The sequence below is a fragment of the Schistocerca piceifrons genome, chromosome 2 (genome assembly GCF_021461385.2).
Source record: "Schistocerca piceifrons isolate TAMUIC-IGC-003096 chromosome 2, iqSchPice1.1, whole genome shotgun sequence".
Lineage (NCBI taxonomy): Eukaryota > Metazoa > Arthropoda > Insecta > Orthoptera > Acrididae > Schistocerca > Schistocerca piceifrons.
This window is the reverse complement of record NC_060139.1, coordinates 536,657,965-536,678,362: the sequence shown is the minus strand read 5'-3', so window position 1 is coordinate 536,678,362 and position 20,398 is coordinate 536,657,965. Positions and strand designations below refer to the sequence as shown.

Here is a 20,398-nt window from a genome sequence, read left to right as displayed (position 1 = left end):
AAAATATTATGTCAGATTTTGTTGCTAATTGTGATGCACACTGTGTACAAACATTGCACTTTGGCATCCCTCCCAATTTAGCACAAGTGGGCACTACTAATTTGTGGTACGTTCTGTATACAAGTGTTACAGTTGTCGCGCCTTTGCCCCCCCTCCTCAGCTCGGTGTTCCAAGTGGAGGCTTGTGTCGCTTTGCCCTTAAACTGGCCCTGGTAAGGAGTCCAAGTGAACACATGATGCTCATATTTCACTGTAACTCTTCTCTGTGAGTTCAGTACTATTATCCAAAAAATATAATTGCATAGAGCATAACATAAATGCTAATGTCTTCTATCGAGCTTTCTCAAACTGGACGGGTTATCCAAAACAAACAGTGAATATTGTGAATATGGTTATGTGGTTTACCAGTCTACATATTATGCATAACATTCAGTAACTGTTCCAGTCATTCAAACAGAAGTCTTTGGTATATCAAACGCATAATCCAGGTCTCACTTCAACAGACTTTCATTTGTTTCCAGTGTGAAGAAATTCTGTGTGTGGCAGGACCTCCATAGGAAGAAATGAGAGTCAAGAAGCAGTGTCAAAGCAGACCAATCAGAATTCATCTATAAAGTTGAACAGAATGGACATACGACTCACAAGGAAACGGTAGTACTGATCATTTGTATTAAAAACAAAAAGAAAAAAGGTTTATTCTAAACATTCATTAAATAAATACAAAAATATAACACTTTATATTTTCTATGCTTTTTATCTATCTTTCTACAATATGTTCAATAATTTGAAAATCATTAGTACTATGGTGGTTGTTGTATTTCATGGAAATTGGCTTTGGCTTATAAAGCAATGGCTAAGATATCCCTGTCTTCCTAAAACACCACAGGCAAATGCCAACATGGTTCCTAAGAAAGGTCACAGTCTCTTCCTCCCCACATCCTTCTTCAAATATGAAAGTGCCCTTTTTCCAATGGAATATTACATTCCAATCTTCCTTGAATTTAATTTGCATGGTTTTGGATTCCACATCCAAGTTTGTGCATTTTTGGGAAAGAAAATTTCTGGTATGCAATTATTTGTTTTATCTCATTTTCAAGAGACGATTAGAACTGGTATTAATTACCTTCTACAAATACTCATTAATAACCATGTTCTTTAATTTTTGAAATTTATTGGTATATAATCATTCAAGACTAGATAAAACACTCCATACAATACAAAATTCAACATGTGATACAAAATGTGATACAGTAACTAATAAACAAAGCACCACTATAAAAATAGGTACTCTCCACATTTATGGAAATGTTGATCACTCATTTTAATCAAAGGGCTATTATTTAACATTATGACTTGTTGAAGACACAATAGAATTCTTACAAAATAGTCATTTTGTAAAATGTAATATAAAATGAATATGCTTCCAAATGGCAATAAGAATACAAACTATTACATATTTTATATGTAACCCCTGTATGCAACATATATTTTGAGATAGTGTTTCTTGGGTACACACACAGGAAATTTTCCACCAATGTATCAGTCTAGTGGCATAATATGTTAACTGTCTCCACAATTCAACTAAACCTTGACAATTTCAAGTAATTTCCTTTTTGTTTCAACCAGCAAAAATGGTCCATAGATCATCATTTTGAAACAGAAAAATGTCTACAAAAATATTATGACTCAAATATTATTTTACATGTATATTCACATATCACAAAAATATGCTTTCTCCTATCAGAAACTGCAGTGCCTTGTAGTTTTGGTTATGCATAAATTACAGAAACAGAAATTTGAAAAAAGGAATAGACACCTTGTTTTTAAAGATAAATGAAATCACAAACAATGAACAAAACAAGACTTATAGAAAACGATATCCTGCTTAGGTTCAATTAAGATTTCATGTTAAAAAGGAACCTGAGAAAATTTTCATTTTTCACATAATTCAGCAGCATTCAAAGTTCAATTTCATATCTACAGAACATGGAACACAATAGCAGGTAAAATATTTTGATTGTTAGACATTAATAATCAAATTAGTTAGAAATTAAAACAAAAACATTAAAACTTCCACAAAAATTTAAATACAAGCAATAAAACAGAGGAAAAGTAAATATCATTTCTGGTTTTAGCAGGTGAAAAAACAGACAGCAGCATTCAACTCAGTAGAGAATTTTCTTCAGTAGTTAAAGTCTTTGGTATTCAGTAACACAGTACAAGGTTAAAGCCTGTGGAATAAAACACAAAGCATAAATAAAATTATATGTATAATTGAAGAAAAATGATTACGTAAAAAATTGAAAATGTTAATGCTCTAAGAGGCAAGTACCTCTGCAAGGACACACTTCCAATTTGTTTGTTTATTTATTTATTTTAGACACAATTAGTCAGAAATGAAGAGTGTGAGAACCATTGTATTAGTTTCAATTGCAGATTTAAAATAATGGTAAGAAACTTCCTCTTTCTAATAAAAATTATTGTACAACTTAATAACATCAACTACATAAATATAATGAAATAACAAAATTTAAGAAAAGCTGTGTTAAGATTTTTCTTGCCCTCAAAATATTTCTTATTTTCAACATACAATAGTTTACTGGAAAAGTAAACAGAAGAAGAAACAGTCAACTAGTAAGTCTTATCACGCTATTGTGCAAGCTGTTTCATATTATAATTTTCTGGTATCGTCTTAACAGTTCACAAGCCAAGTAATAATACAGCAACTCCCAATTTTCTGATTATGTGCTTATATGATTTGGATGAAAAAATGAACAGGTATAACAAGGATCTATCAAACATTCTTTCCTGTATGTTGAGTATCAGTTTTACAAAGCACATACATGTATAGTCAATATTACAATTAATGAAAGAAATTACATATGGTTAGGATCAAAATGAAGATTGAAATGGAATCACTGAAATATACAGCAAGTCTGTTTGCGGCATATAATGAAAATGCTGCCATGCCCAGCAAACCTCTGACATCATCCACAACATGCTCTAAGGTACAGTGACCATACATCTGTCAAAAGGGGGGGGGGGGCATTTTAACAGCTGGAAAACCTCAGCAGACCTAGGCCACCAACAAAAGACTTACATAACACCAGGAACTATCCTACAGACTGCTGTGCTCAAACAGTCATAAGAGAGAATAACTGTTAAATCCATGTGGGCAAGAGAAGTATCTCGCAACCAATGTGTGACAAAGATCATACTCTGCTTACAGCTATAAACCAGAAAAAACACTTTAATTTTGTGTGACTAAGATGAAAGTCTCCTTTTCAATGACACACATAAATAAAAATATTGTCACGAGAACCAAATTAATCAGCATAACACTGTGAAGTGCATTGCAGATGGTACTTAATATAGTGCCACGTGTTATAGTTTCTTCCTGTTCCAATTTTGTATAGAACACAAGAAGAAAAAAGACCCCTTATATGCCTTTGTGCATGCTTTAATAAGTATCATTTTGTCTTCATGGTCCTTTCTGGTAACAATACACAAGAAGATGAAAACTATCTCCAGATTCACTTAATACTGGCTCTCAAAACTATGGAAGTGAGTATTCATGGGATAAATGTGTCTTTCTTCAAGCATCTGCCAGTTCAGAAATATCAGCAGTTCTGTGACTATCTCCTGTCAAACACACCTGTGACTATTCATACTGCCCTTTTTTGTACATGTTCAGAATCATCTGTTAGGCCTATTTGATGTGGTTCCTATAAACTTCTGCCATTTTCTAAGATGGGCTGCACAAGGGTTTTCCAATCAGTCTTCTTTGTAGATTGAGAGCTTTTTCCCATTATTTTGCCAATAAATCAAAATCTACCAGTGCCTTAACTGCAAATGAGCATATGTGTCCATTTAATTTCATATCGCTACAAATTGTTACACCCTGGTATTCATACAAGTTCACTAATTCCAACTGTGACTTGCTGATGTTGCAGTCATAGGATATTAGTTTTCTGCATTTAATGACATGGACAAGCTTACATTTCCGAACATTTAAGACATACTGCCAGTCAATGATGTTGCTGATGTTGCAGTCATAGGATATTAGTTTTCTGCATTTAATGACATGGACAATCTTACATTTCCGAACATTTAAGACATACTGCCAGTCAATGCACCACTTTGAAATCTAATGAAGATGTAAGTGAATATTTGTCCACCTTTCTTCAGATAGTACTTAATTTATAAAAGATTTCATCTGCAAAAAGCCTGAGGTTACTATTGTCTGACGGGTCAGCAATATACAAAAGGAGCAACAAGAGTCTCAACACACTTCCATTGAGCACACCTCAAGTTACTTCTACTTATGCCAGTGAGTATGCATCCAGTATTACCTAGTGTCCTCCCTGCCATGAAATCCCCAATCCAGTTACAAATTTTGTTTGATACTGTAAATAATTGTACTTTGGTTAATAACCATTGGTGTGGTACCAAGTCAAATGCTTTTCACGTGTCAAGAAATACTGCAGCAACCTCATCCTTTCAGGCTGTCATATGAGGAACATGCAAATAAGCTTTCACATGAACTATCTTTTCCAAATCCACGCTTGCTGGCATGCAGGAGGCTGTTCTATTTGAGATAGCTTATTATGTTTGAGCTCGGAACATGCTCTAAGATTCTGAGACACATGGATGTCAAGGATACTGGGTGGTAGTTTTGTGAATTATTTCTGCTTTGCATGGGTGAGCTGTGCTTTCTTCCAAAAACTGGGCACAGTATTTTTTCTTTTCTTCTTTTTTTTTCAGGGGATCTACAGTACATTATGGTTAACAGAGGGGCTAACTAAGACAAAAATACAGTACCGAATCTGACAGGGATCCCACTGGATACTGGAGCTTTATTTCCATTTTAATGATTTCAGTCATTTCCCAACACCGCTGTTACTAATATTTATTTCATTCATCTTTTCAATGCTACCAGAAGTAAATTGGGACAACATTCCTGGATTTTCCTTTGTTAAGGCATGCCTGTAAGATTGATTGATTAAAATTTTACCCTTCATGTGGGCTTATTTTCTGAACAGAAAAAGTCAGTTCTACAGATCATAAATAGTATGAGAAAATGATGGCTACTGAGTGCGTCTAATGTTACTGGAAATTTTGAGACAGAGATCACACAGAGCTTGGCCAGAGACGGTACACTTGCAGCTTATAATCATCTTCCAGTCTTTGAGTCATAGCACTGGCATTAACAACAACAGCATCATATCAATAAATCGCACAGGCAATTGGCTATAGCAGAATGATAACAGAATGACTGATGACAAGGTGGGCTCAGGATAAGTGTGTGGAAAGAAGAGTCCTTCCAGAAGGAGTACACCACGAGAAGATTGCAGGATTGTTCAACTGGCTCAGATGAATAGATGGATGACAACAACTGAAGCCTGAGGAGGAGTTACAGGCACAGTGTAATCACAAACTGTTAGTCACAGGTCACTGGAGCTGAGATCTCACACTGCAATGCTCTGACACAACACCACAGACAATAAAGACTCACAAGACATAAAGCCAGAGTCAATTAAGACATTGAGTGCATTTCGTGGTGTTCAGCGAAGAGTTTCACTTCAGTTTATGGAGAATATAATTAAACCAATGTGTCTGTAGATGCGCCAGTGAAAGGTCATAGGAAGCAGCCATTCTCGAGGCACATACCTCTTGCACCTACTGATTTGGTAAATGTTGAAGGGAAGCTGAATACGCACCACCATGTGGTAAGGGTGGTAAACACTGTTCATGATCAGGGTACCAAATGTCACATACAAGCAGGATGTCACATACAAGCAGGATGTCACATTCCTGCAGTTTAGTTAGTTAGTTACATGTTCAATGGCTCACTTGAGTGATACTTTTACTAATATGATGGGAAACAAGTCAGTTTATAGGATCTGTGTACATAATTAGTTTTAACATAAATTAACATTATTTTTTGTGCTACTCATGTAACAACAATGTAATTAAAAGCTATTTTTTAAGGTACCTATCTTATATATATATACAAAGATGAGGTGACTTACCGAACAAAAACGCTGGCAGGTCGATAGACACACAAACAAACACAAACATACACACAAAATTCAAGCTTTCGCAACAAATTGTTGCCTCATCAGGAAAGAGGGAAGGAGAGGGGAAGACGAAAGGAAGTGGGTTTTAAAGGAGAGGGTAAGGAGTCATTCCAATCCCGGGAGCGGAAAGACTTACCTTAGGGGGAAAAAAGGACAGGTATACACTCGCACACACGCACATATCCATCCACACATACAGACACAAGCAGACATATTTAAAGGTCTTTGCTTTGCTATCTGTCAGACATTTTGTGTTATTATGCAAATCAGCAAACATTTTTGTTGCTGCATATTGAACCCCTTTCTGATGAACTGACAGCTTTAATAATGGGTAATAAAGCTCACATTTTCCTCTAGTGTTGTGGACATCACTATTCCTCTCAAATTATGGTACATTATTTATGTAAAATTTCTGTTGCAAATATAAATTGTGATCATGCAGGTAAAGTGCCCAGCTCCTTCAAGAGGCACCTACAATATGACTGCAGGCGAACACCATATATTACTCTTACTGCTTGCTTTTGTGAAGTCAATACTTTCTTTCTAAGTGATGAGTTATACCAGGAAGTTATTCCACATGCCATTATCGACAAGAAATCTGCAAAGTATGTTACACAGTTGATTCGGTTCTCTCTAGAACTAGTAATTATACGAAGAGCAAAATTAGCTACATCAATTCTTAGTATGATTCTATTTTTTGTACAGGACTGAGTAGACTATGTTTCCTCAAAAGTTGGGAAGAGTCCATTTTCTAAGACCCACTTCATAATTCTTTTAAAAACATAATTAAGAATATCTTCTGTATCTTTCTCTCCAACAGGACTTATAACACTAGTATGGATGCTAAAAGTATGTATTCTGCTTGATGAATGTTAAATGAAATTAATTCTCATTAAACAGGAACTGGACACTGTGGTACTCCCTTCACGATTTCTCCTCCGCAACTTAAATTTTCTGTTCATTCAACACTGTTTGAATTACTCAGAACAAATTCAAACCATTTGTTTGCAATGTCAGCTGACACTATTTTATTATTAATGACTTATGCTGTTATAAATGAATGCATAAATAGCATTCTCACTCAAGCAATCCTTCTGGAAACCATACTGTAACATCTTATATAATTTTTGAATATTTTGGAAGACGACTTTTTTGAATATTTTGGAAGACGACATCAATGAGGAAAGTGAACTAAAGCACAGTCTTTCCTGTCAGCCTTTCTTATAAAAAGTTTAACAATGGCATATTTTAATCTGTCTGGAAAAATTCTCTGTCCCAACAATGTTTTACATACATCATTAAGGACATTAGCCTACTTATTAAGCTCGAACAACTCTTCAGAATTCTGTTTGAAATTCCTTCAACACCATATAGTTTTTGTTTATTATAACTTTTATAAATCTAGCAATTTCAGTCAAGGATGTTAGTGCTACTTCTAGTTGCTTAAAGTTTCATGTAATGCCATTTTTGAAATATTCTCTTGCTTCTTTAACTGAACTATTGAGCCCTATTTTTGCTGCTACATTTAAAAGTGATTACTAAAAATACTTGTAACTTGTGAATTATCAGTTGCTAGTTGAAACAGTCTTTTAAGTTAAACATTATGGTATCTTGTACACAGAGTGGTTGTCCTGTCTATTGCTTCACAATATCTCATACACTTCTATCTTGTATCATCATTAGTAATTTCTGTCAGGATGTGCATATTTCTGAACATTTTATGAATTTTCTTAAAATATTACAGTATTTTTTTGTAGAATGCAAATAACGTCAGATCCTGGCTACTTCTGAGCTTTGTATAAATCACTCTCTTCCTCTTAAATCACATTTTAATCCCATTAGTTATCCATGACTGACTTGTTTCTTTCAGTGGACTTTGTGGATAACTTTTTATGAAAGATATTTTCAAATACTGGCACAAATTTGCTATAGAATATATTGATTTTCACATTAGCATATCTTTCTGTGTATACCTCATCCCACATCACTTCTTTTCTCTTATTCTTAAAACACTGAACCCTGTTCTCATTAACAATTCACACTGCTTCCAATCAACATGCTTTCGGGCTCTAAGGAACTACATTGTTTATTTTCATCAATTGTTTATCATGAGCAGATTGGCTATCAACAATTTTCTGTACATTAATTGTTTCAGTATGAGCCTGCACGTGTTGGAAAATTCACTATTTAAATCTGATTGAAACAGCCAAATAATGATTCCACTTCATTTATCCTGTCAGAATCTTTTAAGAAATCTACACTGAAATATCCAGAAACTGCTGGTTCTTTTGACTGACAGGTAGCTCAATAAGGTATCTAGATTTCTCACAAATTGCTAAATGTTCCCTAGAGGGGACCTGTACGCTGTTACAATTACAAGACAGATATTCTGCAGTAACTACTCACAAGCACATGCTTCTGTTCTTATCTACACAAAAACTGCCTGTTTCAATTATTTACAGTGCCAGATATAAAATGTCAATCTACACTCCTGGAAATGGAAAAAAGAACACATTGACACCGGTGTGTCAGACCCACCATACCTGCTCCGGACACTGCGAGAGGGCTGTACAAGCAATGATCACACGCACGGCACAGCGGACACACCAGGAACCGCGGTGTTGGCCGTCGAATGGCGCTAGCTGCGCAGCATTTGTGCACCGCTGCCGTCAGTGTCAGCCAGTTTGCCGTGGCATACGGAGGAGCTCCATCGCAGTCTTTAACACTGGTAGCATGCCGCGACAGCGTGGACGTGAACCGTATGTGCAGTTGACAGACTTTGAGCGAGGGCGTATAGTGGGCATGCGGGAGGCCGGGTGGACGTACCGCCGAATTGCTCAACACGTGGGGCGTGAGGTCTCCACAGTACATCGATGTTTTCGCCAGTGGTCGGCGGAAGGTGCACGTGCCCGTCGACCTAGGACCGGACCGCAGCGACGCACGGATGCACGCCAAGACCGTAGGATCCTACGCAGTGCCGTAGGGGACCGCACCGCCACTTCCCAGCAAATTAGGGACACTGTTGCTTCTGGGGTATCGGCGAGGACCATTCGCAACCGTCTCCATGAAGCTGGGCTACGGTCCCGCACACCGTTAGGCCGTCTTCCGCTCACGCCCCAACATCGTGCAGCCCGCCTCCAGTGGTGTCGCGACAGGCGTGAATGGAGGGACGAATGGAGATGTGTCGTCTTCAGCGATGAGAGTCGCTTCTGCCTTGGTGCCAATGATGGTCGTATGCGTGTTTGGCGCCGTGCAGGTGAGCGCCACAATCAGGACTGCATACGACCGAGGCACACAGGGCCAACACCCAGCATCATGGTGTCGGGAGCAATCTCCTACACTGGCCGTACACCACTGGTGATCGTCGAGGGGACACTGAATAGTGCACGGTACATCCAAACCGTCATCGAACCCATCGTTCTACCATTCCTAGACCGGCAAGGGAACTTGCTGTTCCAACAGGACAATGCACGTCCGCATGTATCCCGTGCCACCCAACGTGCTCTAGAAGGTGTAAGTCAACTACCCTGGCCAGCAAGATCTCCGGATCTGTCCCCCATTGAGCATGTTTGGGACTGGATGAAGCGTCGTCTCACGCGGTCTGCACGTCCAGCACGAACGCTGGTCCAACTGAGGCGCCAGGTGGAAAAGGCATGGCAAGCCGTTCCACAGGACTACATCCAGCATCTCTACGATCGTCTCCATGGGAGAATAGCAGCCTGCATTGCTGCGAAAGGTGGATATACACTGTACTAGTGCCGACATTGTGCATGCTCTGTTGCCTGTGTCTATGTGCCTGTGGTTCTGTCAGTGTGATCATGTGATGTATCTGACCCCAGGAATGTGTCAATAAAGTTTCCCCTTCCTGGGACAATGAATTCACGGTGTTCTTATTTCAATTTCCAGGAGTGTATATTCTGACAGTGGAAATATATTGTAATTTCTTACATTATGACCATATTATTAAACAGTGTAGACTACAACAACACTGCGCAAAATTTGGGAGACATCATGATTCCTGAAAAATTAAGGGAACATCATTTGTACGTATTCACTGTGGCAAAGGACATTTGACAACAGACCAAATGTACAAAGAGTACAGCAGATGGCAAATACGTGAAAATGCTGCATGCAACAACCTATCCTTTAAAAAGCTGACCTTGCCATTAAATTCAGACTGTATGCAAGAAGGCAGTACCTGTTATAAGTGAATGCTTGTCATAGAGAATGTTACAAGTTCCCCACTGCAGGCTACTAATCACCTGGGATCACCTGGTAGGCAAACAATTCTCTAATTCATATTGAAACCATTCCCCAACAATCACATGGAACAGATTCCACAATTAATGCACGTGCACCACATGGACAAGGATATGTTGTCCATCATATTCCTATTTGAAGTAGAAGAATGGGAGAAAGTCTTGTACACAATATCAACATGTCTTATAAAAGCATGTACAGCATTAACGCAACTCTGCAATATACCAACTTATTTCGACACTTGTGGAATACCATTCTCCTATAGGACCTAACCCTCACAGACCAGAAAAGCAAATAAGACCTACAACAGTTACATGGGCTCAGAATTGAGGAAACGTTAATAGTATCTTTAATCACAATGATTCTGGAACACGGAAAGATTGGTGGTGACATTGAATTGCCAACAATTTGAGGTTAAAAAAAAAACTGGCAATTTGAGATTATAGCTTATAATAATTCAAAGAACTGCTGCCAAACATAAGAATTTTCATTTGCCAGTAAAAGATTACTCTTAAAATATTATAAACAATGTAAAATTTCGCCTCAGCAACTGGAAGCAACTGTTGCCATGTGTGTGTGAGTTCCAACACCTCTATTTTTAAATGTGCTTGTCTGCCACTCAACACCTCCTCTATGTATTGAGTAGCAATCTAATGTAATTCATATTGTTTTAAAAGATTACAATGTGGTTATGATCATTGAGAGATCAATTGTGATCCCAGCCGTATGCAGAACACCAAATGCACTCAATCTCACACTCATTTCAGCAGAATTTAAGTGGGCAGTAAATCTCTATTCCTTAGGGACAGATCACTACAATGTAATCACGGAAGTTAGAAATGAGGTGAAAGTTTTTCTGTAAATATTATAGTAACAGTGGCTGGAACGTACAAGAACCAACCGAGAGAAATACAATGATATTAAATAGAAAAGACTAAATACTACATATCCAAAACTTTCTGGTCAAGAACAATATAACGAGCTACGCATTACAATTACCAACACTGCATTCAGCTCTACACCAAGTCAAAAAATACTAGTCACAGACTGAAGACATGGAATATTCTAGAGGTTCAATGCATGTAAGTAGACAAATGTTAACTGAAATTTACTGACATAATTTTCCAATCAGTGCAATGTATTAAACTCACTTATAGTCAGAGCAGAATTCATCACAAACTTAAATATCCAATCATCAGCAGTCGCATGGTACCAAAACATTTATCTAGCAATATTTTCTCCTTGAAAAAACTATCACTGTTTGTCACACGAATAAATATGATACCCAGCTAAAACAAGCTTATAGTTCATCTCCGAGCATTAAAGAAGAAAACTAGCACAGCTCCTTGGATATCTAGACTAAGCTTCTAAAATTATGTGAGAAAACTTAATAAAGTGTGCTATTCTACTTTAAAACTCATCATAAAGAACAATAAAAACTTCCACAAAGTATTTCCACACACAGCGAAAGCATAGCAGCAAAGAAAAAATATATGTGTGTATCAGAGATTCTTATTGCATCTGACTCAAAGCGTATTTCGAATGTCTCACAACCATAACTGGAATACCACCAGAAACCAACACACAACAACTATTGCTCAAGAGGTAGAAGAATGTTATACGAGATGTAAAACAGTAAATATTCTGTGAATGAAAGCATACTACAATACTGAATTTAATGAGAAACATATTTAACATGCCAAACAAGCTGTCATCAATGGTAAAATTACTCGTATTCCACTCACATACATGGACATTGGGAGTGTTGTTACTGATTAATCGCATTGCTATAATGCTGGTTGTAAGAATAATATTTGAAGTGTTTGTGGCAGGTTGTTAACGAGTTAGTGTGACATTGGCAGTTATGGAAAGTAGATTCATTTTCAGTTTGTAATCATTAGTGCAGTGTCTTGTTTACAGCTGAAAATTTAAGTTTCATTTTTTGAATGTTGTGCATATGACAAAGGAGTATGTTAGTAGGTCACTGCATGCCGCAATGGGGGATGACATGTTGACCATGATTAAATTCCTACAGTTGGTCGGTTTAATTGTCAAGTATGTGAAGTGTCACATTTGTGGAGAGTGTACAAGTTTGAACATGCAGCTCTATCTCTGACAATGGACCAATATATGTGGTGTTGCCAGCAGGAAAATTTGTGTGTGTGTGTGTGTGTGTGTGTGTGTGTGTGTGTGTGTGTGTGCGCGCGCGCGTGTGTGTGCGCGCGTGGGGGGAGAGGGGGGGAGGGGGGGGAGCAGCCTAGATTTTTGTGTTGGCAGAATTTGGTTGGCAAGGGTACTTTTATAGTATGTAAAGTCTTTGTGATTATATTCGTAATAGCATGTTTCCTCTATTTCAAAATTGGTGTTAAAGCAATTTTTTTTTTTAAATTTTGTGGGTTGTGTTGTTAGTTGTAGACAATAAAGTTGGATTGTGATTGTTAAGTATCATGTGTTTGCTTTACATACACTGGTGAGGAAATGTCTTTGATATTTTGTAGTTGAGTAAGTTTTGTGTTATGGTACTGTACACTTAGTTTAGAGATATACTTAATATGAAGCATTCAGTACCGAATTAGTCAAATTGTGCGTGATGTTATGGTATCATTGATTTCATTTGAGCTACATAGGTCCAGTGAAATACATGATACTGGTTTCTGAAACTATATGTGGGTTCACAGTATTGTGACTTCATTTGAGGTATATGGTCAAGTGGAATTTCCAGTATCTTTTTTTTTGGATTTGTGGTATTGCAGACTTTTCTTCTCTATTGGGATTGTTGTATACTTAATCTGGCCCTACCCAAAAATCCCTAACTCCTGTGTCGTCTTGTTAGTTTCATGTTACTTCTGCCATTAAAAACATTTTGTATTATTTGTGCATGTTTGTGTGCATCATGTGTGATGTCATGATCGCCATAATGTATAAGTTTGAAATGTCCGACACCTTGATGACGTCATGTGTCAAAGTCAACAGGTGATATCACAAACTTCAGTAACCCAACAAATATTCTTTTGCTCTGCATGATTTACTGCAAATGGAAATTCATTCAAAGTTGAAAAAGGGTTATAAGGAATTTGCTCCTTTATTTTCAACAGTTAAGTGCAATGATCAAAGATAAATGATACAGTTGACAAAGAGAGTGGTGGCACATGTTGTAAGGAGAATGTACTATTATTAAACTTTATGGAAGGTGGCAGGTGTAACATACAGGGAGCGAAAGGCTATTTACAATTTGTACAGAAACCAGAAGGCAGTTATTAGAGTCGAGGGACATGAAAGGGAAAGAGTGGTTGGGAAGGAAGTGAGACAGGGTTGTAGCCTATGCCCGATGTTATTCAATCTGTATATTGAGCAAGCAGTAAAGGAAACAAAAGAAAAATTCGGAGTAGGTATTAAAATCCATGGAGAAGAAATAAAAACTTTGAGGTTCACCGATGACATTGTAATTCTGTCAGAGACAGCAAAGGACTCGGAAGAGCAGTTGAATGGAATGGACAGTGTCCTGAAAGGAGGATATAAGATGAACATCAACAAAAGCAAATCGAGGATAATGGAATGTAGTCGAATTAAGTCGGGTGATACTGAGGGAATTAGATTAGGAAATGACACACTTAAAGTAGTAAAGGAGTTTTGCTATTTGGGGAGCAAAATAACTGATGATGGTCAAAGCAGAGAGGATATAAAATGTAGACTGGCAATGGCAAAAGAAAGCGTTTCTGAAGAAGAGAAATTAGTTAACATCGAGTATAGATTTAAGTGACAGGAAGTCATTTCTGAAAGTATTTGTATGGAATGTAGCCATGTATGGAAGTGAAACATGATGATAAATAGTTTAGAGAAGACGAGAATACAAGCTTTCGAAATGTGGTACTACAGAAGAATGCTGAAGATTGGATGGGTAGATCACATAACTAATGAGGAGGTATTGAATAGAATTGGGGAGAAGAGAAATTTGTGGCACAACTTGACTAGAAGAAGGAATCAGTTGGTAGGACATGTTCTGAGGCATCAAGGGATCACCAATTTAGTATTGGAGGGCAGCGTGGAGGGTAAAAATCATAGAGGGAGACCAACAGATGAATGCACTAAGCAGATTCAGAAGGATGTAGGTTGTAGTAGGTACTGGGAGATGAAGAAGGTTGCACAGGATAGAGTAGCTTGGAGAGCTGCATCAAGCCAGTCTCTGAACTGAAGACCACCATAAGAACAACAACATGCTAAATATGTCACATATGCAAATACCAATTTTTGTTATGAAGACCACAACTGGTTAAGATTTCTTAGTATGGTTGGGACAATTTTATTCCAATGAAGAGGTTGTAGCATCCATAAATAGGTGTCTTGCTGAACTTCATAATTCAGTAATTCAGAAATGGGACACACCCACTAAAAAGATGTTCAAGAAATGGCACTGATTTAAAAGAGAAAGTGATTTTCTTTATCAGAACACAGTCTTTCACTGCCAAAGCCATAAGTTAATTCACTTTTCACTCATGAGTCAATTTCTCACACAAGATGAGGCTGCTGATTCACAACACTATATTCCAGTAAAAATAATTTAACTATGTTGAAACACAGTCTGTGACAGTGCACCTTCAGAAACAGAGAAGGGCTAATGTGTCATGACATTAAAATCATGTATAGGTTTTTTCCCCACTGCCTTCTAATATGAAAACAGAGCAGGTTACATATTAAAAATGAAAGGCCTTGCCAATGAAAGGCACTAAATGTATGGCATCACATGCACCATGGAGTGCTCAAATCAGAGAAGACTACATAGCTAACAAGTTTTTAAAAATGGATACTCCCAGGTTGATGAAGCTAAGTACTCATGTAAGCACTTTCAGAAAAGAACGTTCTATGTATTAGTACTATTCCCCAAACTGGTAAGGAAACAACTACAAAATACGGTGATTCATTTGAGAACAAAAACCAAAGATTTATACCAAAATTAACACTCACGAAGAAAATGAAACGTGTTTCTATGCCCTGAAGGTTTAACATGCTAATACAGTAAATACATCTAGTGGTAAAATATGGTAGTGTAGTAGTCACCTATTACATTTTTACCTCGCAGACTATAGCAACAATAGCAGAATCCTCTTAAACATTACCTTTGTAGAACTTTAGAGACGTGTAGAGTCTATGGTCAAACTAGGAACAAGGTGTGCTCATTTCACTCAGTTGGTGGAACACTGACAACAAAAAAGTGGAGGTCCTGGTCACATCCTAATTACAACTGTTATCTTTCAGGAAGGTTCATCATATCTTTTTAAATTTTTGTACACAGATATGGTTGCACAAAGCTCTTAACAGAACTCAATATACAAAAAGAAAATTACTTTACTAAAATTCAGATTATGGGGATCTCGGCTTAATGTTATTCTTGTGCTGCCACTGGATCACAGATCTTATTTATCAGACTACTGACATTATAGCATTGAAGCCATTAGATTGTTTGGTAGATGATACCTGGAACAAGATTTGTTTAATTCCTTTCCTTCACCTTTCAGAGACGGGTACACCAAATGACTGTATGTATGTGCCTGTGGATGCTTTAATCTTTCTTGTTATTAAGATAACTTGTCTTTAGTATAGATCTTGCTACCAGAGTTTATGAACGTAAAACAATCTCGTTGAAAGGTAACATAGATCCTCTTCAAACTTTTTGTTTGTTTCACAAACCATTCTACATTGTTCAGCCTCCCACACTGACAGACAGTATTCAACGATGGGTAATAAAACTGTCTTTTAACTTATTTTGCACATAAAGAAGCTCTAGTTACCCAGAATTCCTCCAATAAGTGTAGTAGTTTGCCACATGCTTTTCCCATTTCAAGATTCTAAATTACGTTCCATCTCTTGTCACTTTCAGTAATCATATGACACTTAAAAGCAATGATCTTAGACAGTGGTAATATTAATGATTTGTCACTTGGTTCTGTTTCATGGTTCCTTTAATGACCACCTTTACTATGGCTCTAACAGCACCCGACTTCTTTTATGACTATCTGCTCTGGTGTTTATGCATTTCCTCTTCCCAACAGCATAAACCTGATGTAACAATTTTGTTTTAAGGAAGTGTGTACTATATTTTTATTTTCCAATTGTTTATATGTTCTCTGCAGATCCATCACAACTTTATTTGTGAAATGCATGACAGTCAATCACGGCTACAAATTTCAAAAACCCTCTCACTTTATGGATCATCTGGAGTTACTTTCTAAATGTCACTGACCGTTTAAGACTCGAACGTGCGGGCTGAGAGTTGGGCAGATAGAGAAAAATAATCCCTGTATCTTCCTTGCCTGACATGATATTATATTGCACTGCAACTTAACAGACAAAGTAAAGTTTAAGCAAGTGTGGTTTTGTATGTAATAAGAAAAAATAAGGTAAGCTAATGAGCATGGTATACAAAAGATCTCATAAAACCATTATATCCAATTATTTAATGATTCTTGGTTTAGGCCCACTACTCAATAATTCTCAGTCACTGTTACCAGGTCTTTCATAATAGTTCTCAACAAACCAGAGTTACTGGGAAAAAGAGTATTACAACAGTTAACACTGAATTACTTGTCACCCTTCATTAATAAAATTTATAAACACCATGTAGTCAGACACACAATACCATACATAATAAAATGTTTCAAAATTTTAAGTACCATTAAAATCTGAGATGATTATTTTGTTTTTGCTGTTGCCTGGTTCCTCAGCACTTTGTTTCTTTGAAGTCCATATAAAATGCATATGTGACACAAATGCAGCAGCACACTACTTACAGCTGTTGATGGGAAAGTGTTCCAACATAATTCAATAACACCTAAAATGCATAATCTCCAAACATCAGAAAAAGGTGTAGACCACAACAGGTAAGGCAATGAGTGGAAATACCACACATAAAATTGATAGTGCAATGAACGACTACACATTACACCAATAAAATTTGAAGTGAACATTGGAAGCAGAAACAACTGAGAAACAGTCTTCATATCTATCTTTTCTTTATGTTTCTTCAGCTGAGGTTGGATGTCATTTTCAAGTGCTTTCAGGCTAGCATAGCTACGAAGGTACACTAGTGATATATCATAAAAATATGCTAGAATTGCAATATGCAACATCAAGAGTGATATATGAAAGTATGGACTAATGAAAATATTTTCTGGCAAAAATCTCCAGTTAACTGTCCATTCAAAAAGAAATACACGGCCAAGATTGAAAGCACCCTTTATGTAAGCAAATGGATTAGTCAATATAAATGGAAGACCAAGAATTATTTGTACAGAAGCACATATAAAAAGCTGAACTATTGTGCCTCGGACACCAAGAGATGTCAAATATCCTACAAGTAATGCTGGTGCAAAGAGTAGAATATTCATCTTGACAGACACTGCCAGGCTATAAAAAATACTACCTACAGTCCATCTGTTGTCCAAGAAGTAGTTCAGCGAACCATACAATAATATCATAGCAACTGGGTCATTAAATAAACGAAGGACAAAAATTGAGTGGATTCTGTAAGATGTACAGCATACTAAAATTAGCACATATGGTGGCACTTTTTGACTCTTGTAATAAATTCTAAACACTAAACACAACAGTATAATGTAGAATAATGCGAATATATATTGAGCTAGCCTAATGTTTTGACCGTGCTCTGTAATATAATAGAGTAACATAAATATGTAGACAAATCCAGCAGGGTAAACAAGAGGTCCTGTATCTCCCTTCAGGTACGTATAATCCAGTGTACCATTTGCGACTCCCTCAACTTCCTGCATGTACGCTACCCAATCTATTTCTGTATATCTAACTGTGTGTATAACCACAATATTCACAAAAATTTCAGCGACAATTAGCAATAAACCCACAACCGGCAATCTCTTCGGATCAAATAGTAGAGACAACACAAAATCTTTGGTGCAGTATTTATTTTTAACAGCGTGAAATAATTTGATGGCTTGGTTGCGATTCTTCTGACTTTGTCCCATCCCTTTGCTTGGCATAATTGTGAATCACTTTCGCACCAATGCTACACAAAACAACAATACCACGTTCACGTTGCACGCCACAGAACACCAATTTGCACGCTGTAAATTTTCGTAGTCATTCATTTGTTTAAAGCGTTGACGGTGCAGGTAACACTTAAAATTTAAATATAATTTTGCGCTGCAGTAAATCATATTCATTCAACCACAACTTGTATTCCGAATCTAATAACGTTAATATGCTCACAATTTACAAATGACGCTATAATTATAGTTAATGAAAGCTGTGTAGTATAATCATCAAACATCATATTAATGATTATTAATTGAAATCATAAATTTTCTGTCCAATTGATAGGAAAAATTCTTTTATTAGTAATTCTATCCACATAGTGGATTAAAGTAGGGCATTTCCGAAACTATTTGCCCATAGTGTTCATACTCTCGAACATACTCTGACAGATGTGTGGTAACTATATAAACACAGCGCCCTTTTAAGTGATGGATTGGAGGCGTGATGAAGTTTATTTCTAGGAGAAACACAATGATTCAAGAATGCGGACGTAATTCTGATCTCCTGTTTTACGCAGTTAGATGGAAGTCGATAATATATTATGCAAGTCATAGGCTGTTGGAATGTGGTAGGAGGTATCGCAAAAAAGAGAAAGCAGAATACACTCCTTCTGAGTTTAGGGGGTCGCGTTATATCTACTTGGAAGGACGTGGAAGGTAAGCGTGAAGCAAAAATTCACAAGACAACATGCAAGATGAATTTGTTAAGATCGGTGCCACGCCAACACACATTGCTACATGGGGTATCGGAAAAAAGGAAGAAATACAAAATTGTGAAGAACTGGTACTTCTTATTCCAGGAAACCCTGGTTTGATTGGTTATTATAAAGAATTTTTAGATACCGTTTATAAGAATCTGAAAATGCCGCTGTGTGTGATATCACATGCAGGACACGAATTACCAACGGGCAGTGTTACTGCAGTTGACGGACAGCAGTCTTATGATCTTGATTTTCAGACTCAACATAAAATAGAATTTATAAACAAATATGTACCAAGCAACATCAGGTTGTATCTTGTTGGCCATTCTATCGGGTGTAAAATTATACTGAATATGTTGAAAAATGAAGACATAGACAAGCGGGTGGTTAAGTGCTATCTTTTATTCCCTACAGTTGAGCGAATGGCGGAGTCACCCAATGGAAAATTCTTAACAAAATTTGTACTCCCTATAGTACCCATAATATTGTTCTTATCATGGATATTCACTTTGTTTCCCAGTAAGATACAGTACTGTCTACTGTACTTGTATTTTTTAATTCGTGGTTCAGGAAGTGATGCTTCTGATGTTACCAGACAATTAATAAATCCACAGATATTGAGAAATGTTTTTTCCCTAGCTGATGATGAAATGAATACAGTGCAAGAACTTGATCATCATGTAGTAGACTTGCACAAAGATAAGCTGTTTTTCTACTATGGTGCAACAGATAACTGGACACCTGTTAGTTATTTTGAACAGTTGTTAAAACTTCACCCAAATGTAAAAGCACAGTTATGTAGTAATAATTTTGAACACGCTTTTGTGTTATCATCAGCAAATGAGGTGGGAATGTATGTATCTGAATTGATAAAATCTGACAAACTAAAATGTAATGGCATATAGTAAAATACTTTTTTGGAGATTATAGATGGCATATTTGCTGGGTCTAGTGTAGCAGGGGATACAACCCGTCGGCTTTGGACAATGACGTCACAAGTCGCCAAACGAAAAGCGATTCTTCTTAGTGTTGTAGCTCCCTTCAGTAGCTGATAAGTGTTTTTTGGCTTTAAAAAAAAAAAATCTCACGAGATAGAATAAACAGATCCACTTCATTAAGCAATCAGTAAAAAAACGAAACTGAAACATAACAGCAAAAGCGAAAATGGTAAACTGCTCTCTGGCGACTTGTGACGTCATTGTCCAAAGCTGACGGGTTGTATCCCCAGCTACACTAGACCCTATTTGCTTAACAGAATTAGCACTGCAAGGATTTACTCAAGTCACTGTAAAATA

At 36.9% G+C, this 20,398-nt stretch overlaps 2 protein-coding genes across 2 annotated transcripts; one reads left to right on the top strand and one right to left on the bottom strand.

The window, feature by feature from the left end:
- Nucleotides 1-663: 663 nt before the first annotated feature.
- Nucleotides 664-18,464, bottom strand: LOC124777083 (lethal(2)neighbour of tid protein). The gene is made up of 2 exons (XM_047252363.1): nt 17,008-18,464; nt 664-2,230 (listed from the first exon to the last, which is right to left on the bottom strand). The coding sequence occupies exon 1, from the start codon at nt 18,346-18,348 to the stop codon at nt 17,026-17,028; it is 1,323 nt and encodes a 440-aa protein (XP_047108319.1). The 5' UTR covers nt 18,349-18,464; the 3' UTR covers nt 664-2,230; nt 17,008-17,025.
- Nucleotides 18,465-18,709: 245 nt separating this feature from the next.
- Nucleotides 18,710-20,168, top strand: LOC124777082 (lipid droplet-associated hydrolase-like). The gene has a single exon (XM_047252362.1). The coding sequence runs from the start codon at nt 19,091-19,093 to the stop codon at nt 20,006-20,008; it is 918 nt and encodes a 305-aa protein (XP_047108318.1). The 5' UTR covers nt 18,710-19,090; the 3' UTR covers nt 20,009-20,168.
- The last annotated feature ends 230 nt before the right edge of the window (nt 20,169-20,398 follow it).